Source organism: Pipistrellus hanaki (assembly GCF_964339955.1).
Source record: "Pipistrellus hanaki genome assembly, chromosome: 5".
Lineage (NCBI taxonomy): Eukaryota > Metazoa > Chordata > Mammalia > Chiroptera > Vespertilionidae > Pipistrellus > Pipistrellus hanaki.
Genome location: NC_140507.1, coordinates 75,581,699 through 75,602,015, shown reverse-complemented (window position 1 = coordinate 75,602,015; position 20,317 = coordinate 75,581,699). Strand labels below are relative to the sequence as shown.

The window sequence follows — 20,317 nt, the reverse complement described above, 5'->3', positions numbered from 1 at the left end:
TGTCAAAATGGTGAAAATGGTGGTCTTGCTGAGGCCAAACTCTTTGACGAGGTCACACTGTTTTACCCCACATTCACTCCTTCTAATTATTTCCTGTTTCATTTCAACAGAAATCACCTTCCTGCTTTTTTTAGAAGCCATGATATAAAAAGAATATTGAGTTTAACTTAAAAGGACGACTGCCGTGATACGTGCGTGATTTAATTCGTAATGAAGAACGATTGCCGCGATACGTGCTTAAGTTAAGCGCAGTGACTAACGACTGCCTGCAGTGCCTGCGCGGAAGGATGCAATACATCGGCAGCGATCGTGGAAGCTCGGGCGAAGCAGTCGTGGAAGCTCGGGCAAAGCGGTCGTGGAAGCTCGGGCGACTTCGTTGTGTGAAACGAAGTTCGTTGTATGAATCATGAAATGAAGTTCGTTGTGTGCAGCGTTCGCTGTGCGAGGCGTTCTTTATGCGAGGCACCACTGTACAGACTAAGCACTGATTGCCTGCTTAGTTGTTTCATCACTCTAAGGCTCTTTCCTTTTTTAGGAGGTGTCTCAGCCCCATGGAACTCAAGAATCTAACACATGTCTCAGAATTCTTCCTCCTGAGTCTCTATGATGACCTAGAACTGCAGCCTCTGCTTTTAGGGCTCTTCCTGTCCATGTACCTGGTTGCCGTGTTGGGGAACATGCTCATCATACTGACTGTCTACTCTGACTCCCACCTCCACACCCCCATGTACTTCTTCCTCTGCAGCCTGTCCTTGGCTGACATCGGTTTCATTTCTACCACTGTCCCAAAGATGATTGTGGGCATCCAGACTCACAACAGAGTCATCTCCTATGGGGGCTGCCTGACACAGATATCTTTTTTTACATTTTTTGCATGTATGGATGACATGCTTTTGGCTGTCATGGCCTATGACCGGTTTGTGGCTATCTGTCACCCTCTGCACTACGCAGCCATCATTAACCCACAGTTCTGTTTCTTCTTAGTTTTGGTGTCATTTTTTGTCAGCCTTTTGGACTCCCAGCTGCACAATTTTGTGTTATTACATTTTACCTGCTTCAAGGATGTAAATATTTCTAATTTCTTCTGTGATCCTTCTCAACTCCTTTATCTTGCCTGCTCTGATACCATCACCAAAAACATTTTCATGTATTTTGTTGGCACCATCCTTGGTGGTGTTCCAGTCGTGGGGATCTTTTGCTCTTACTATAAAATTGTTTCCTCCATTCTGAGAGTCCCATCGATAGGTGGGAGGTACAAAGCCTTCTCCACCTGTGGCTCTCACCTGTCAGTTGTTTGCTTGTTTTATGGAACAGCTATTGGAAGTTACCTTGGATCAGCACTGTTGCCTTCCTCCAGGGAGGATGTGGTGGCCTCAGTCATGTACAATATAATCACCCCGATGCTGAACCCTTTCATTTACAGTCTGAGGAACAGGGACATTAAGAGTGCCCTATGGAGAATCTTCTGCAGAACAGTCCAAAGTGAATATCTCTACAATGCCTTTGGATTATGGTTGGTAAAACTCACGAAACCAAACATGTAGATCAGTGAATGTGCTTTCCTTGGTCACATTTGTTTTTGGTCTCATAGTTTTCATTCCTCTCCATGCTTCACGTCTGAAATTTCCATCTTTGATTTGTCTTTAACTGAATTGGCAGAGTATCCTGGGATCCTTTCTACAGCATAATAAATGAATGAGAGTTTCTCCTCATTGATTCTGATATCCAGATGAAATGCACAATTTTCTTAGTAGGCAATTAAACTTTATTTCTTTCCCCATAGTTTTAGAGTATTTTCCATACAAAATTTGCAATGTGAGATATACAAATAATTATTTTTCTAGTGAGATATGGTTTAACACCAGATTCTTACTGTTAACTGGAAAATTTAGAAATGACAACCTCTAGTCATGTGTGTATCTCTGAATAATACTCTATGAAAGTAACTTTGAAAAGATATATGTCGAATACATGTATTCAGAAAATATCTGAGGATGAAATTTACTGGTTTTCATGTGAGGATTTTCTTGGAATGCGCTGGGTGTTCTATAAACACTGGTTACTGTGTCTGTTGGAGGAGTTCGTCAAGAAGATGTAACTGCCAGTTGACCCAAGTGCTGGGTTGTGGAATCAGAGAGCCCTTAGCCTCTCCCTGTCCTTGCATTGCTCATTTCACTTGCCTACCCTGAGCTAGAAGCTAACCTTAGGAGACTGCCTGAATACAATTAGATTGTCAAACTTTAGAGGGAAGACAGGGGAGAGTCGATGGGAGGTAGGGGGGTGCAAAGTGGGGGAAGGTAAATAGATTGACCAATGAACTCATATACATATATGCATAACACATAGACAGAGACAATAGGGTGGTGAATGTGCAATGGGGGGAGGGATAATGTACAATGGGAGGGGGGGAAAGGAACATATGCAATATTTCAACAATTAAGATTTATGTTTTAAAAATGCCCTTACTGTATATAAATGTTTAAAATTTGGTGCATATGAAACACTTTCCTAGAAACATACAATCTTCCAAAATAGAATCAGGAAAAAAAATCTGAATAGATTACAAATAATGAAATTGAAGCAGTAACAAAAAATGAAAAAACAAAAAACAAAAAACCTCCCAACAAAAGATGTCTCAATAAATTTAAAGTGTTTTATATCATATCAAGCAACTTCTCTGACCATCCTATCTAATAAAAGAGTAATATATAAATTGACCATCAAACCAAGACACAAGATGCCTGCCCCCATATGGAGACAAGATGGCCACCACAAGATGGACGTCAAAAGATGGTCTGAGGAGAGGTCAGTTGTGGGGAGTTAGGAGTGACCAGGTCAGCAGAGGAGGGCAGTTGGAGGAGACAAGGCAAGCAAGAGAGGGCAGTTTGGGGGAACACAGGCCTGTAGGGAGGGCAGTTGCGAGGACCCAGGCCCATAGAGGAGGCAGTGGAGGGACTAAGCCTTCAGGGGAGGGCAGCTGTGGGCAATGAGGCCATCAGGGATGACAGGCCTGGCAAAAGAAGGTAGTTGGGGAAGACCAGGTCAACAAGGGAGGGAAGTTGGGTTGGACCAGGACTGCAAGGGAGGGCAGTTGGGTGGGGTCAGGCCTGCAGTGGAGGTAATTGGGGGTAAAGAAGGCCTATAGTGGGGGACACTTGGGAGAGACCCAGGCCAGCAAGGGAGAGAAGTTGGCAGAGGCCAGGGTAGTTGGGGAGGGCAGTTGTGGGCAATCAGGCCAGCAGGGAATGCAGTTAGGAGTGACTGGGCCAGCAGAGGAGGTAAATTGGGGGAGATCAGGCCAGCTAGGGAGGGCAATTGGGAGGGACCAGGCCAGCAGGGGAGGGCAATTGCAGGGGACCCAGGCCCACAGCAGATGGCAGTTAATGGGGCCAGGCCTTCAGGGGAGAGCAGTTGGTGGGTACCAGGCTGCAGGGGAGGGTAATTGAGGTGGGGGGGAGGAAAGGCCTGCAAGGGAGGGAAGTTGGGGTGACCAGGCCAGCAGAGTAGGGTAGTTGGGGGAACCAGGCCAGCAGGGTTGGGTAATAGGGGATTGCAAGATCTGCATGGGAGTTCAGTTGGAGGAGGACCAGGCCTGCAAGGGAGGACAGTTGGGGGGGACACATGCCTGTAGGGGAGGGCATTTAGTGGGAACCAGGCTGGAAGAGAAGGGCAGTTGTGGGGAAGAGGCCGGCAGGGGAGGGCAGTTGGGTGCCAGAAGTCTTGGATTCTGAGAGGGATGTTCCAGTGGGATTGGGCCTAAATGGTGGTCGAACATCCTTCAAGTGGTCTCAGATTGGAGAGAGTGAAGGCTTGGCTGAGGGACACCTCTCCGCTCCCCGAGCACGAATTCCATGCACCTGGCATCAAGTAATGGTACAAAACTAGAAATTAATCAAAGGGGGGGGGCATGAAAAACAAAGAAAGACATGGATGTTAAATAACATGTTACTAACCAATTAAAGCTTTAACAGTGACATCAGGGAGAAAATAAAAAGATTCCTGGAAACAAACAGCTAAACAGTCCCATGACATAATTCATAGCATTACAGATCTATCTCAATAAACAAGAAAAATCTGAAATAAATAATCTAATTTTCACATACAGGAACCAAAAAAGAACAAAAAGCAAATCCCAAAGTGAGTAAAAGAAAGGAAATGATATAGAGTGGAGCAGGAATACATCAAATAGATTCTAAAACACTACAAAGGATCAATGACCCCAAGTGCCATTTTGTTTATTTGTTTGTTTTTTTAAAAGAAAAAGAAGATTGACAAACTTTTAATGAGACTTATCAAGAAACCAAGAGAGGACCCAAATAAAGAAAATCAGAAATTAAAGAGGAGACATAACAAGTTACTCCACATAAATACAAGGGATACTAATAAATAGTATGAACAACTATATCCCAACAAATAAAACAATCTGGATGACATGAACATATTTGGAAAATATACAATTTTCCCAAACTGAATCTGGAAAAGAATCTGAATAGACAGATTGCAACTAATGTGAATGAAGCGGTAACCAAAAACTCCCAACAAACAAAAGTCCTGGACCAAATTATGTCACAGGTGAATTTTACCAACCATTTAAAGAAGAATTAAACCTATTATTCTCAAACGATTCCAAAAAATTCAAGAAAAGTGAGGACTCCCTAGCTCATTTAAAGAGGCCAGTGTTATCCTGATTCCAAATGCAGATAAAGACTGTGCAACTGTATAATGAGAATTATAGCCAATATCCCTGATGAACATAGATGTTAAATTCCTCAACAAAATATTAGCAAATGGGATACAAAGACACATTAAAAAGATTATGCACTTGAATTAGGTGGAATTTATCCCAGGGGTGCAAGGCTGGTACAACAGTCACAAGTCAATAAACCTGGGACATCACATAAGCAGAATGAAGGATAAAACCACCTGATGATATCAATAAGTGCAAAAGAAACTTGAAGTAGGAATAGAGGGAACACACCTCAGCATAATAAAGGCCATAAAACCAAAAGAAAATTTGCCATAGCTGTGAGATTGAGTTGGTTGGAGCATTGTCCCATACACCGAAAGGTTGCAAGGTCCAGTCCCAGCCAGGTTGTGGGTAGTTGGGGAATTCCCAGCCAGGTTGCATGCCGTAGGCAACCAATTGATGTGTCTCACATCAATGTCTCTCTCACTCTTTCCTGTCCTCTCTGTCTAAAATTAATAAAAACATACCATTGGTAAGGATTTAAGAAAAAAAATAAAGGAAGTTTTACTACTTATGACAGAGTGGATGAATCTGAAGAGTATTTTATTATTATTTTTTTATTAAATTATTATCTGCATATATATTTTACCATTGCCCCCTCTCCGATACATACCCTCCCTCCCCAGAGTTTTGTGTCCATTGGTTGTACTTATATGCATGTATACAAATCCTTCGGTTGATCTCTTATCTCCCCCAGATCTCCCTCCCCACCCTGCAGTAATTTGAGTCTGCTTGTTGCTTTACTGACTCTATATCTGTCTTTTGGTTCATCAGATTATAATGTTCTTTATAATCCTAGGAGTGGGATTACTGGGCCAAATGGGAGTTCCATTTTCAGTTCTTTGAGGAAACTCCATACTGTCCTCCACAGTGGTTGCACCAGTCTGCATTCCCACCAGCAGTGCACCAGGGTTCCTTTTTCTCCACAACCTCGCCAACACTTGTCGTTTGTTGATTTGATGATGTTGGCCATTCTGACAGGTGTGAAATGGTATAGCATTGTTGTTTTGATTTGCATCTCTCGGATAATTAGTGACTTTGAGCATGTTTTCATGTGATGGAGAGTATTTTTTAAAGGTTGTTCTTTTTATTTTGTGTTTATTAAACATTTTTTTTAACCTGGAGAGTATTATGCTATGTGAAATAGGCCATTCAGAGAAAGAAAACTACCATATTATTTAACTTATATGTGGAATCTAATGAACAAAATGAAGTAACAAAATGGAAATAGACTTATAGATTCAGACGACAGACTGACAGCTGTCAGAGGGCAAGGGTTTGGGGGGCTGGGTGAGAAAGGTGAAGGGATTAAGAATAAAACCCCCCTCATAGACACAGACAACAGAATGGTGATTACCAGAAGGGAAAGGGTGTGAGGGGCAGTAGATGAGGGAAAAGGGTGTCAGGATAAAAGGTGATGAAGGAGACTAGACTGGGGATTGTGAGCACACAATGCAACCTACATATAATGTATTATAGAATTGTACACTGAGCCATAGACGGTTTGGCTCCATGGATAGAGCGTTGGCCCGCAGACTGAAAGGTCCTGGTTTTGATTCTGGATAAGGTCACATACTTGGGGTGTGAGCTGGATCCACCGAAGGGGTGTGCTGGAGACAGCCAGCCAATAATTCTCATCATTGATGTTTTTTTCTCTCTCTACCTTCCTCTCAGAATCAATAAAAATATATTTTAAAAAAGCGAATTATACACTGAAACCTATAGAATTTTTTAATCAATGTCACCCAATCAATTTAATTTAAAAAATAGAAAAAGAAAAAATAGGATGACTGCAGCCCTACATTCAGAACACAGACATCTGTGAATTCCCCTGTAGGATTTAAGAAAATTGTCAATTAGGTGTATCAAATTAGATGGTTGTCCAATGTAACAGTATGCATAAATTCCACAGAAAAAAAATTGAACTTTGATTGTCCTTCTAAATAACCAAAGAAAAATCACATCTCAACACATAAATTGCAAAACCCCAAAGCTGGACTATGGAAAAAAAGAAGTTTCTCTTTAGGACATAAATATTAAATGAGATAATAGAAATGGTATCATATTCATGACATAGTAAATATAATTATCCCTCCATAGATTGGTCAATTCAATGAATGTGCAGACATACAAATTACACATTGCTGTTTTTCAATTGAAAAACATTGTTTAAATTTATAAAATTCCCGCAACTTGGAAGTGAGAACTACAGGGGCACTTTCTCCTAAGAAGAGAAAGGCCTGAAACCTTAAAAAAAGTTGATTCCCTTTTCCTCTTCTATTAGTAACAGCATCAGAGATTGGGATAACCCTGACCCATTGACTAATTATGACCTCTGCATTGAGCTTCAGGGCCATGCAGCAATAGATAATCAGCTGTGCCTCCAGCCCTTCAGCTTCCCGTCTCAGTCCAGGGGGCTTCACATCTGAGTCTTCTCCTCTCGCCTCCACTGCATCAGGAGCCCACGACTAACTCTGACATCCTGCCAGTCTTGATGGAACCTGACCCTTCCTTGCTTGCCAGGCAGGACAGGGGCAGTGGATTCCCACTCCTTGGTCAGACTCCAGCAGAGACAGACCTGCCCAGTGAGTACTGTGGAGGCGAGGGATAGAGAGGAACTGTCAGGAGCATTTCTTTTTCATCTTTAGGACAAACAGGAGAGTTGGGACAAACAGCAGGAAGTAACAGTATGGAACGTTTCAGACCTTTTTGTCCTTAAAAGGGTAGAATGTAAATAACTAGAGTGAAGCATCTGAGTGACATTCATTTCTGATCCCCTTAGGGCCTATCCTCTGCTTGGCAGAGAAAAAAGCAATCTGCTAACTATTGAATAGACTCTCCATTGCATCCAGAAACAGAGTGTGGGTGACACAGCTGCCACATGCCCAGTGCTTTCTTTCTAGTAATTTCTCTCCTTTTAGCAACGTCTCCTGGTGTCAGCAGAAGATACATTTGTATGCATCTATGTAGTGAATTTTCTAAGAAACTTATCCATTTCCATGTAATAGTACATAAACATTTAATATAAATATATATTTTATATTTTTTGATTTCATAGAAGAAGGGCCAGGAAGAGTAATATAGAAACCTCAATCATTAGAGAGAATTATTGATCAGCTGCCTCTTGCACACCCCTACTGCAATGTATCCTGCAACCTGAACCTGTGCCCTTGTGTGCAGGTGGCAGCTCTATACACTAAGCCAAACTGGCTAGGGCATTTTTTTTGTTGTTGTTGTTAATCCTCACTGGGGTCATTTTCGATCGACCTTTCAGAGAGAGTGGAAGAGAGAGGGAAAGACAGAGGGAAACATTTATGTGAGACAAACACATTGATTGGTTGCCTCCTACATGCAGCCTGACCAGGCCCTGTGCTTTGGAAGGAGCCTGCAAGCAGGATACATGTCCTTGGCCAGAATCTAAACTGGGACCCTTTGGTTAGCAGGCCAGCACTCTGTACACTGAGCCAAACAGGATGGGCTACAAGATTTAAATATAAAGAGAAATTGTGGAGATTTTAATAAAAGTAAAAAATATTGCAAAGAGAAGAAAAGAGAAGGGAAGTAAATCTTTTTGTGTGGACCGAGACACATTTCAGGATTTCCACTCATCCCATGAACAATTACCTGGGACAGGATAGGCTTCTACCTTTCTCTGCCATATCATAGGCTAAAATGCCATCCTTCAGCCTTTCCTGGGATTCATTTTCATCAATAAGCCCCTTCTTCCAATATGATTTAAAGACAATTGGGTGTCACTCATTTGCCAGAAATGGGTGTTATTTCCCCATTTCTATGTCCAGAGAGGTGAAAAGATGAACTCACACATCCCACTTAGTGGGTGACAGCTGTGGGACTCAGACACAGGCCTCCTGATTCCAGCCCAGGGCTCTGTCCTCTCCACCGCGGCACAACAATTGTTTCTTTCCAAACAAGGGCACCACCACCAATTCCTCTGCTGGCCCAGTCACTCCTAACTGCCCTCCCAGCCGGCCTGATTGCCCACAACTGCACTCCTCTTCAATCCTGGACCCTCCCAACTGCCTCCCCAACTACTCTGGCCTCCCCCAACTTTCCTCCTCTACTGGCCTGGGTCCCTCGCAAATGTCCTACAGGCCTTGTCCACCCCTAACTGCACTCCACTACGGGCCCCGTCCCCCACTCCCCCTAATTACCCTCCTTTGCAGTCCTGGTCCTACCCAACTTCCCTCTCCGTTGACCTGGTCACCCCCAACTACTCTTCTTTGCCAGGCCAGTCATCCCTGATGGCCTCATTGCCCACACCTGCCCCCCGCCCCAAATGCTTAGCCCCTCCAACTGCCTCCTCTACAGGCCTGGGTCCTCCCAACTGCCCTTCCTGCAGTCCTGGGTTTCCCTAAACTGCCCTCCTTTGCTGGCCTTGTCTCCTCCAACTGCCCTCCTCTGCTGACCTGGTCACTCCTAACTCCCCACAACTGACCTCTCCTCAGACCATCTTTCGACGTCCATCTTGTGGTGGCCATCTTGTCTCCATATGGGGGCAGGCATCTTGTGTCTTGGTTTGATGGTCAATTTATATATTACTCTTTTATTAGATAGGATGGTCAGAGAAGTTGCTTGATATGATATAAAACATTTTAAATATATTGAAACATCTTTTGTTTGTTGGAAGGTTTTTTGTTTTTTGATTTTTTCATTTTTGTTACTGCTTCAATTTCATTATTTGTAATCTATCTATTCAGATTTTTTTCCTGATTCCATCTTGGAAGATTGTACGTTTGTAGGAAAGTGTTCCATATGCACCAAATTTTAAAAATTTATATACAGTAAAGGCACTTTTAACAATTAAATCTTTATTGTGGAGAGTATTGCATATGTCTCCTTTTCCCCCCTTGCACATTACTGCCCCCCCATTGCACATTTACCACACTATTGTCTGTGTCTATGGACTATGCATATATGAATATGAGTTCATTGGTTAATCTATTTACCTTTCCCCACTTCTTGCCCCCTAACCTCCCATACACTCACCCCTGTCTTCCCTCTAAAGTTTGACAATCTAATTGCATTCAGTCATAAATACATCTCGATAGTCTCCTAAGGCTAGCTTCTAGCTCAGGGTAGGCAAGTGAAAAGAACAATCCAAGGACAAGAGAGAGGCTTAGAGCTCTTTGATTCCACAATCCAGCCGTTGGGTCAGTGGCAGTTATATCTTCTTGACGAACTCCTCCGACAGACCCAGTCACTAGTGTTTATAGAACGCCCAGCACATTCCAAAAAAATGTCCACATGAAAACCAGTGAATTTAATCTTCAGAAATTACCTGAATACATATGTTTGACAGATGCAAATGTTGTGTAAAATACTCTAAAACTATAGGAAAATAAATAAAGTCTAAGTACATACTAAGAAAATTGTGCATTTCATCTGAATATCAGGATCAATGAGGAGAATCTCTCATTCATTTATTATGATGAACAAAGCATCCTAGGATACTCTGCCAATTCAATTAAAGACAAATCAAAAGATGTAAAGTTCATATGTGAAGCACAGAGAGGAATGAAAACTATGAAACAAAAAACTAATGTGACCAAGGAAAGCACATTCACTGATCTACATGTTTGGTTTTGTGAGTTTTACCAACAATAATGCAAAGGGATGGCAGAGATATTCACATTAGATTATTCTGCTGCAGAGCCTCCATAGGGCACTCTTAATGTCCCTGTTCCTCAGACTGTAAATGAAAGGGTTCAGCATGGGGGTGACTACAGTGTACATGACTGAGGCCACCAAATCCTTCCTGGAGGAAGACAACAGTGCTGATCCAAGGTAACTTCCAGCACCTGTTACATAAAATAAGAAAACAACTGACAGGTGAGAGCCACAGGTGGAGAAGGCTTTGTACCTCCCACCTTTTGATGGAACCCTCAGGATGGAGGAAACAATTTTATAGTAAGAGCAAAAGATCCCTGCGAGTTGAACACCACCAAAGATGGTGCCAGCAAATTACATGACTATATTTTTGGTTACGGTATCAGAGCAGGCAAGATAAAGGAGTTGAGAAGGATCACAGAAGAAATTAGAAATGTTTACATCCTTGAAGCAGGTGAACTGTAATAACACTAAATTGTGCAGCTGGGAGTCCAAAAGGCTGACAAAAAATGACACCAAAACTAAGAAGAAACAGAACTGTGGGTTAATCATGGCTGCGTAGTGCAGAGGGTGACAGATGGCCACAAACCGGTCATAGGCCATGACAGTCAAAAGCATGTCATCCATACATGCAAAAAATATAAAAAAAGATATCTGTGTCAGGCAGCCCCCATAGGAGATGACTCTGCTGTGAGTCTGGATGCCCACAATCATCTTTGGGACAGTGGTAGAAATGAATCCGATGTCAGCCAAGGACAGGTTGCAGAGGAAGAAATACATGGGGGTGTGGAGGTGGGAGTCAGAGTAGACAGTCAGGATGATGAGCATGTTCCCCAACACGGCAACCAGGTACATGGACAGGAAGAGCCCGAAGAGCAGGGGCTGCAGTTCCAGGTCATCATAGAGACTCAGGAGTAAGAATTCTGAGACATGTGTTAGATTCTTGAGTTCCATGGGGCTGAGACACTTCCTAAAAAAGGAAAGATGCTTACAGAAAAAACTAAGCAGGCAACCAGTGCTGAGTCTTTACTTTGGATTCAGTTAAGTCCCAAAGCTATGTCTAAAACTCAGTCTTTTTAAGTCTAGTTGAGAATTTTTATGTCAATCCTTCCTACTAACAATAATTAACAGTGCAATTCTCTTTAAACCTCTCCCTGAAGACAACTTGAAACTCCCTTTCTCCTGGCAAGTAGCAATATGATTTAATTTGAGAAAAATGTAGTGATGAGAACACATATGTAATACCTTAATCAACAAAAAAATTAAAAAAAAAAACTTCATAGTTTTTAAATAATAACTTTATATTTTAAAATTTTCTGTGAAATACATGCATCTAGTTTAAACATTTAAGCTAATATATAATATTGCCACAGTAATATACTTAATTTTATTTTTAATTCATTATAATGATAATTGTATGCAAATCACACCAGTGAGAACATCTATAAGATATTTGTGAAGTACAATTGCCTGCATTGTAAAAATCAATGCACATTAAATTTTAGTATTAGTTGCATGAATTTTTTCTCCAAAATAAATAAATAAATAAATAAATAAATAAATAAATTCAAATACAATCAATTACCTGCTCTTATTGCTGAGATATAGAACCAGGGTGTCCCAAAGTCATTTTGTAATATATCACATGAAATTCTCATCTTATATAGGAAATAATGCTTGAATACCTTACATTTCCTAAGTGAGATGAAAAAACATTACTATTTATAGGAAACCCTATAAACCACAATATATATGTCAGAGGGACCCCTTTGAATCACTTAGTCCATCCCCTTATTCACAGATGACCTCACTGAGTCCCAATAGGAGAAATCACTTATTTTGCATCTGTTTCCTCATCTTAGACAAAACATACTTGAGAAAAAATATAGTTGTTCAGGTCTAGTGGATGGGAGAGAGGCCTGGGCCAGGAGTCAGGAGATGAAAGTTTGAGTCTCATATCTTTCACACAGTAAATTTAAGAGTGTATGCGGATACCTCAACCTCTAGCTGATGGCATTTTTACCTACAAATGGAGAGACTAATACCCCAGAAGGTTTGCATATATTCAAGTTTTAATATATTCAGCTATTGCATTTTAATCAGAGTTAAAATATTCTTGCTGTAGAAGGATATTGACACATATAATTTCAATAAATATTTAATGATTTTATTTAATTACATGGCAGAGACGCCAAAGCCTTCCTTGTCCCAGGGAACTTGAACGGGAATGACTTGGCATCCTAAATGTGAAATCCTAAAAGTGTCTCAGTTCATGAAGTAAGATTAATCCTCCCCTTTACAGTCCTTTGAAATTGATCAGTATTAAAAACCACCAGAATGTTTTAGCAATTGAATGATGTATGTCTTACAAAAGGAAATAATACGTTCCTAGGAAGTTCATGTCATAGATATACATAGTCCCTATAGCATGGTGTCTCTAGTCCTATGGAATATTGCTGAATGGGATGGAAGGACAGGCAGAAAAGCACCTAGTGGGTAGAAGCCTTTTTGCCTACACTGTGCTGGTATAAACAAAAGATCTAGTTACTGTTTAACTGGAATTTTTAAATATTTTTTTGGCTACTCTGTACCAAAGACAGGATAGGCTCTGAGGAATCACAAATTAATGAGATTCAGTTATTTTCCTTCATTCACTCAGTATCTACTTGTAAAAGGACTAAATAAAATGTCTTGTCAGGGCTCTAGTTAGTTTGGGTCAGTGGATAGAGCATCAGCCTGTGGACTGAAGGACCCCAGGTTTAATTCCAGTCAGTGCTCATGCCACAGTTGTGGGCTCAATCCCAAGTAGGGGGTATGCAGGAGGCAGCCAATCAATGATTCTCTCTCAATATAGATATTTCTGACCCTCCCTCTTCTTTCCTGTCTGAAATCAAGAAAAAATCTTTTTTTTTTTTAATATTTCCTGTCAGAGATCCAGGTAAGCTCATATCTTCAAATAACAGAATATTTTAATCAAAGTGCATAAAGCTAGCATAATGATATTAATAATGGTATTTAAAATGTATTTTTTCTTTCTCTATACATTCATCACATATATAATCATATATGTACTTGCCACTATATTGTTTTATCCTTGCAGCATTGAAAGTTGTGACAACTAGGAACCATCAACTCAGATGACAATGTTGAGGTTCAGAGATACCCAGAACTTGCCCCATATTGCACAAGATAATAAGTAGAACAGACAAAATTAAACTAAATTTCCTGTCCCCAATTGGCCATCTGATAAATATCTACACTCTTTCCTGACACTTCAGAAGGATGAACACAGAAGGCCCAGGGTCTTTACCAAGTGTACAGTTAAGATCCATCTTTTAATGGGTTTTAGTTTCCTAATAATAGAACTCGAGATCCATAATTTATGTCTCTTCTGGAGACTGAGAGGGCTAAGGTACAGAAATGAAGGAGGAAGAATAGCGGGGGCAGGAGCAAGATCTGCCCTAAATTATAATCTGCTCATTTTTCTATGATCCCCACTTTGAGCTCAGCTAGCCTGCTTTTCATCAGTGCAGCAAGGGGCGTCCATTGCTATCTGTTGGGGTCTACCATGAATCCCCAAAGGAAAGAGGACAGTGAACATGGGGTCTCTCCCTGGATTGACCTGTCAAGCTAAAGCTTGGGTTGGAAGCAGAGAATATTGTCATGTGTTCTGTGTCTACAGTCCGGATGCCTGGATTCAAACCTGAATTCACTCCTATTTTACCACACAACTGAGTGCAAGGTATATTTAAATGCTGTGCTCCTTTGTTCATTTGTAAAATGGTGATCATGTGCATTCCTCTTTCTTGGGGATGATTATACAAATGAAATGAAACAAGCTGTCCATCACTTAGCTCAGAGTCTGGTTCTTAAGAAGTCCTCAGTGACCATTTATGATATCTGGCTTACTCTATTCATCCTACACCTCATCATCATTACCAACATCTCATGATTTTGGGTATGTCGGGGACATTTGTTGTTATTATTTGGTTATTTATTTATTTATTTATTTATGGTTATTGCTAACCCAAGGATATTTTTTCCATTGATTTTTAAAGAGTTAAAAGAAAGAGAGAGAGAAACATCAATTTGAGAGACACACTTCAATTGGTTACATCCTTCATGCACTCCAATCTTGGCCGTGGAACCTGCAACCAAGGACAATGCCCTTGACTGGAATTGAATCCAAGTCTCTTCGGTCTGTAGGCAAATGCTCTATCCCTTGAGCCAAAACAGCTAAGACATAGGGGACAGTTTAGAGAGTCCTGTTTCCTCCTTCATGTGGATAATTTCTCTGCGAATTAAAACTATTACAAGAGGAAAACAGAATTCTGAATGAAAGTTCTTGGACTCCCACAAACTGAAAACATAAACTTCATGGTGCTTGGAATTGAAACCGCATTTTGTGCCCTACCACTTGCTTACCCCAAATGGCCTCCTTGTCTGGACAATAAACAGTGTTCCCCACCTTCCCCCTCCACTGTCTTCCATGGCACTCACTTCCATTCTGCTGATGCCTGAACAAGGAGGGCCAGTCCTCTTCTGCCTGGTGAGCAATGGTGGCTGAGGCTCTGTCCCCAGGACTGGTAGAAAGACAGGCTCGGGCCAGACCTCCGGATGGAGATTACTATTCTGAAAAAAAGGGACACAGGTGTGAAGCCAGCTAGACAGGGACTGGAAACTGAAAGGCTGGAGACAGACTAATTATTTATGGTAGTATGGTCTTGAACACTCTCAATGCACAGTCTTCTTAATTAACCAAATGGGTCCATGAACTCTATTCCCTGAAGACATCCCAATCTTTGAGAACCACAGGAAGAAAAAGTCAGTGTCCTTGGTCCAGCTCAATTACTTCTGAGCGGAGTGCCATCTCAGGGGGAATTTCACTTGTCTGTGCCTAGTCAGCTATTCAAAGGAATACTCTCCTTGTACACATTAGATTAATTATTTTCACTTAAAATCTTACTTGCTGCCCTGGCCAGTGTGGCTCAGTTGGTTACATGTCATTCCATATACTGAAAGATTGCTGGTTTGTTTTCTGGTTAAGGGTACATGCCTGGGTTGCAGGCTCAGTACCAAGTAGAGGACATGCAAGAAGCCATTTTTTGATATTTGTCTCTCACATCAATATTTTTCTCGTCCCCTCTCTCTGCCTCCTTATCTAAAAATCCATTAAAATTTCTTGTCATTACACTTGCAATTTTGATTTACTGAAATGCATTTTCCATGCTAGAATATGAAAATATTTCCATGTTTGAACATGTTTATGTCTGTAAGAAGAGCTTTATGCTTTTCTTAATATAAGTTGTCATTTCTTATGGAGTTCATTCCTTAATAATACCTTTGTTGCTTTTTAAATAAATAATATAATTGTTTTCATTTATTGTTAATTCATTTGTATTGGTATATTAGAACACAATTAAATTGTATATTTCCATTACCTACCAACCTTCTTTTTGTTTTATTGTTGACAATATTACAGATGTTCCCCATTTTGCACTGCTTTGCCTTCCTCCAACCAGCCCCATTCTACCTCAGGCCTTCACCACATTTTTGTCTGTGTTCACAGGTTATGCATATACACATATATGCTCTTTGGTTAATCTAGTCCAGTTCTATACCTATCCTTCTGAGATTTGTCAGTCTCTTGCATGTAACCATGCCTCTAGCCCTCTTTTGTTCATCAATCCTTGAGTTAGCATTAGTTTATTTGTTATTTAGATACCATATGTAAGTGAGATCATGTGATATTTGTCTCTTCTTTTTTGGGTCGGGGAAGGGGGCTGGCTTATTTCACTTAGCATAATAATCTCCAGGTTGATCCATGCTGTTGCAAGAGTGAGAACTCTTTCTTTTATACAGCCACACATTATTCCTCTGTGTAAATGTACCACAGCTTTTTTATCCATCCACTCATCTGATGGGCATTTGGGCTGTTTCCAGATGCTATCTATTGTAAATAATGCTACTATGAACATAAAGATGCATACAGTGTTCTAATTGTTATTTCAGAAACCTTAGGCTATATTCCCAGCAGTGGGATTGCTGGAGCAAACAGCAGTTTTATTTTAATTTTTTGAAGAAACTCCATACTGTTTTCCACAGTGGCTGTACCAGTCTGCAGTCCCACCAGCAGTGTACTAGGGTTTCCTTTTCTCCACATCTTCATTTATTGATTTATTGATGGTAGCCATTCTGGAAGGTGTGAGGTGATACTTCATTGAAATTTAAATTGCATCTCTCTGTGGTTTAGTGATATTGAGCATCTTTTCATTCGCCTATTGGAGAAGTGTCTTTTCAGGTCTCTATTTTTTAAATTTATCTTTATTGTTAAAAGTATTACAGATGTCCTCTTCCCCCAGTTGATCCCTTACACTTTGCTCCAGCCTCCATTCATATTTAATTGGTGTTGAGTTATATAAGTTATTTATATATTTTATAATTGAACCCATTATTAGATGTATGATTGGTGAATATGTTCTCTCATACAGTGGGTTCCCTTTCAATTTGCTGATGTTTTCTTTTTGCTGTGCAGAAGCTTTAAGTTTTATGTAGTCTCATTTGCTTATTTTTTCCTTTGATTCTCTTGGCCTAGGAGAAGTATAAGAGAATATACTACTCGTGAGATCCCTGAGATTTTACTGCCTGTTTTCCTCTAGAATTTTTATGGGTTTACATTTAAATATTTTATACATTTTGAGTTTATTCTTATGTATGGTATAAACTGGTGGTCTCCTTTCTTTCTCTCTCTGTCTTTTTGTTCTTCGTCGTCTTCTTCTTCTTCTTCTTCTTCTTCTTCTTCTTCTTCTTCTTCTTCTTCTTCTTCTTTTACTTCTTCTTCTTTTTCTTCTTGTTTTTTTTTTTGCATGTACCTGTCCAATTTCCCAATACCTTTCATTGAAGAGATAGTCTTTATGTGTTGTTGATGGCTATTTTTGTGCTATGATGACAGAGTTCAGTAGTTATAACAAAAACCATATGACCTACAAAGCCTAAAATATTTACTACCTGCTTCTTTACAGGAAAATTTGCTGACCCTGTCTTGATGTTATTGGGATAATTGTTCATTTTATGGGGTTATGGTGAGGAGAAACCAAGTGTATGTAAAGTGCTTCACTTAACTTCTAAGTTAATTACAAAGTATGATCTTTGGGTTAAGACTGGGGTGCCACCTTGTTTTCATAAATAAAATTGTATTGGAACACAGCCTTGCTCATTCACACATGATTTAGCTTATACTAAAGGATCAATAAGTGGAAGTTGTGGTTATCATATTAAGAGGCCAAAGAGTAAAACATACAAAAAATTCTGGAGATGTTCAAATGGCATTTGGTAAATTATAACACATTCCGGATTAGAAAAATTAACAGAACAAGAATATAAAGATCAAAATATGTACATTAAACTAGAACTACTATGAAGTTAAATGCAGAAAACTTGGAATAATGTTCCTTTATAGTGAATAAAGTTACAAGTTCATTCTAACACTGTTATATTTCCAGTAGAGGTAACCTTGGCATTAGGACAAAAACATAAAACAGGAAAGAGACCACAATAATGAGTAATTTCAGACAATATGATGGTACTCATGGAAAACAACTAGAACCACTGTTAGAATAAAGAAGAGTTCTAGAAAAAGAAAAAAAGGATTAAAAACAATGAGGATAGCTTAAGGGAAATTGCATCATGGGGTTACAAGAGCTAGAAGAAACTGATTGGGATAGAAATATGTGTGAAGAAGAAAAATGACAGGAAAGTTCCCTATCCTGTTGAGAGAAAAGGGCTCATAAATTCAGGAAGCACAGAGGGTCCCAATCAAGATAAACCCATAATTAAAATGTCAAAGGTTAAAGAAAAAGTGAATATTAAAGGCAGCAGAGGAGAGATAGTCAGTAACCTACAAGGGAGCCCCCAGTAGGCTGTCAACTGATTTCTCAATAGAAATGCTCTAAGCCAGCCAAAACCAGTTTGGCTCAGTGGATAGAGAATTGGCCTGCAGACTGAAAGGTCCCGGGTTTGATTCTGGTCAAGGGCATGTACCTTGGTTGCTGGCATATTCCCAGAAGGGGTTATGCAAGAGGCAGCTGATTGATGACTCTCTCTCATCGATGTTTCTAACTCTATATCCCTCTCTCTTCCTCTCTGTAAAAAATCAATAAAAATATATATTAAAAAAAAAGAAATGCTCTCAGCCAGAGGGAATGGCATGACATTTTTAATGAAAAACAAGGTGTTTAAGGAAAAACCAAGACTACTCTATCCAGCAAGGCTATCATTTAAACTTGAAAGTGTAACAAAGAGCTTTCTAGACAGAAGAGGGCTAAAGGTGTTTATTGCCACCAAATAAGCATTGTAATAATTGCTAAAGAGAATCCTGTAAGAAGAAGAAATAGAAAGGAACATAGGCATAAAGACTAAAAATGGAAAGAAAAAGTCCTTATCAATAATAACCTAAAATGTAAATGGATTAAATGCTCCAATCAAAAGACACAGTAGGAGAAACCAAGATGACGGCATAAGTAAACACCTAAACTGCTGCTTCGCACAACAATTTCAAAACCACAACTAAAAGACAAAACATCTATCACCCAGAACCACGGGAAAGCTGGCTGAGTGGAAGTTCTACAACGAGAAGGAAAGAGAAAAGAGCAATGAGACATACACAAATGCTGAAAATCTGAGAGGTGCGCCCAGCAATCATTGTTTACTGTGCTTGGATGTGGGATGATGCGGGGACTTGTAAAGGCAGAGACATATAGATGGCTGACTGGCAGCCATCACTGTTTGCCACACCCTAGCCTGGTGACTCCCTGAGACCCCGCCCCACAATCTACAAATCCACCCAAGCTCCATGCAACGGCTTTTGCATACTAATAGCCTGTCCTATCGCAGCTTAATCAAAAAAACTGCAGCTCTGGTCAGACAGCTCCAAAACCTCCAAACACCAAGCAAAGAGGAGAAAACTGTAGTTCTCGCTGTAGCTCCTGATGGGTGGCCTCAGACTGTAGCTGACCTGCATCCCATTAGAGATCCAGAAGCTAGAGTATCTAGTGGTCAGTGTGAGATGACACCAGATTTCAACTACTCACATCCTTAAGTGACACATTCAAGAGCAAACTCAGTGAGCACCAAAGCCCCACTGAAACATATCCTGTCCCATTAAGGGTGACTTCAGCCAGCAGTTCTTCCATTATAGACACAGGGGGTCCTCACAGCCGACTGGCCTAGAGGTCAATTCCTCCCAGTGACACCAACAACAATCAAGACTTAATTACAACAAGGCTGTACACACAGTCCACAAAGTGGTGCACTAAGTATGTCCACCTCAGGTAATTGGGAGGCTGAACCACTGGCCCATGTATGACACCTAGCACACAAAGCCATCCTACCAACTCAGGGAAGCAGCAAAAATGTAGAGGCAAAGAAACAGATCACAAGTGAAAGAAATGGAGGAAAACAAATTAATGGATATAGAGTTTAAAACCATGATTGTAAAGTTTGCCAAGAAATTCCTAGAAAAGGCCAATAAATTCAATGAGAACCTTGAGGATATGAAAAAGGACCAACTAGAAATTAAAAATACAGTGACTGAAATAAAAATATATACAGAGAACCAACAGCAGACTAGAGGAATGCAAGAATCAAGTCAAAGATTTGAAATATAAAGAAGCAAAAAACAATCACTAAAGCAAAAATAAAATAAAAAATAAAAAATTGAAGATAGTTTAAGAAGCCTCTGGGACAACTTCAAGTGTACTGACATCAGAATTATGGGGATGCCAGAAGAAGAGAGAGTGCAAGATACTGAAAACCTAGTAGAAAAAATAATGACCAAAAACATCCCCTACCTGGTGAAAGAAATAGACTTAAAAGTCCAGTAAGCACAGAGAACCCTAACAAAGGAATCCAAAGAGTACAATATCAAGACACATCATAATTAAA

The 20,317-nt window shown here is 40.2% G+C and overlaps 1 protein-coding gene and 1 pseudogene across 2 annotated transcripts; one reads left to right on the top strand and one right to left on the bottom strand.

Annotated features, from left to right (window-relative positions):
- Window positions 1-551: 551 nt before the first annotated feature.
- Window positions 552-1,544, top strand: LOC311622587 (olfactory receptor 7E24-like; the record flags this gene model as incomplete). The annotated part of the gene is made up of 1 exon (XM_084883839.1): window positions 552-1,544. One exon carries the CDS (start codon window positions 552-554, stop codon window positions 1,542-1,544), a length of 993 nt encoding a protein of 330 aa, XP_084739965.1.
- An 8,855-nt stretch (window positions 1,545-10,399) lies between these two features.
- On the bottom strand, window positions 10,400-11,329 carry LOC311623546 (olfactory receptor 7E24-like; annotated as a pseudogene). Its single transcript has one exon. The product of its transcript is annotated as an olfactory receptor 7E24-like (transcript).
- Between the last annotated feature and the right edge of the window lie 8,988 nt (window positions 11,330-20,317).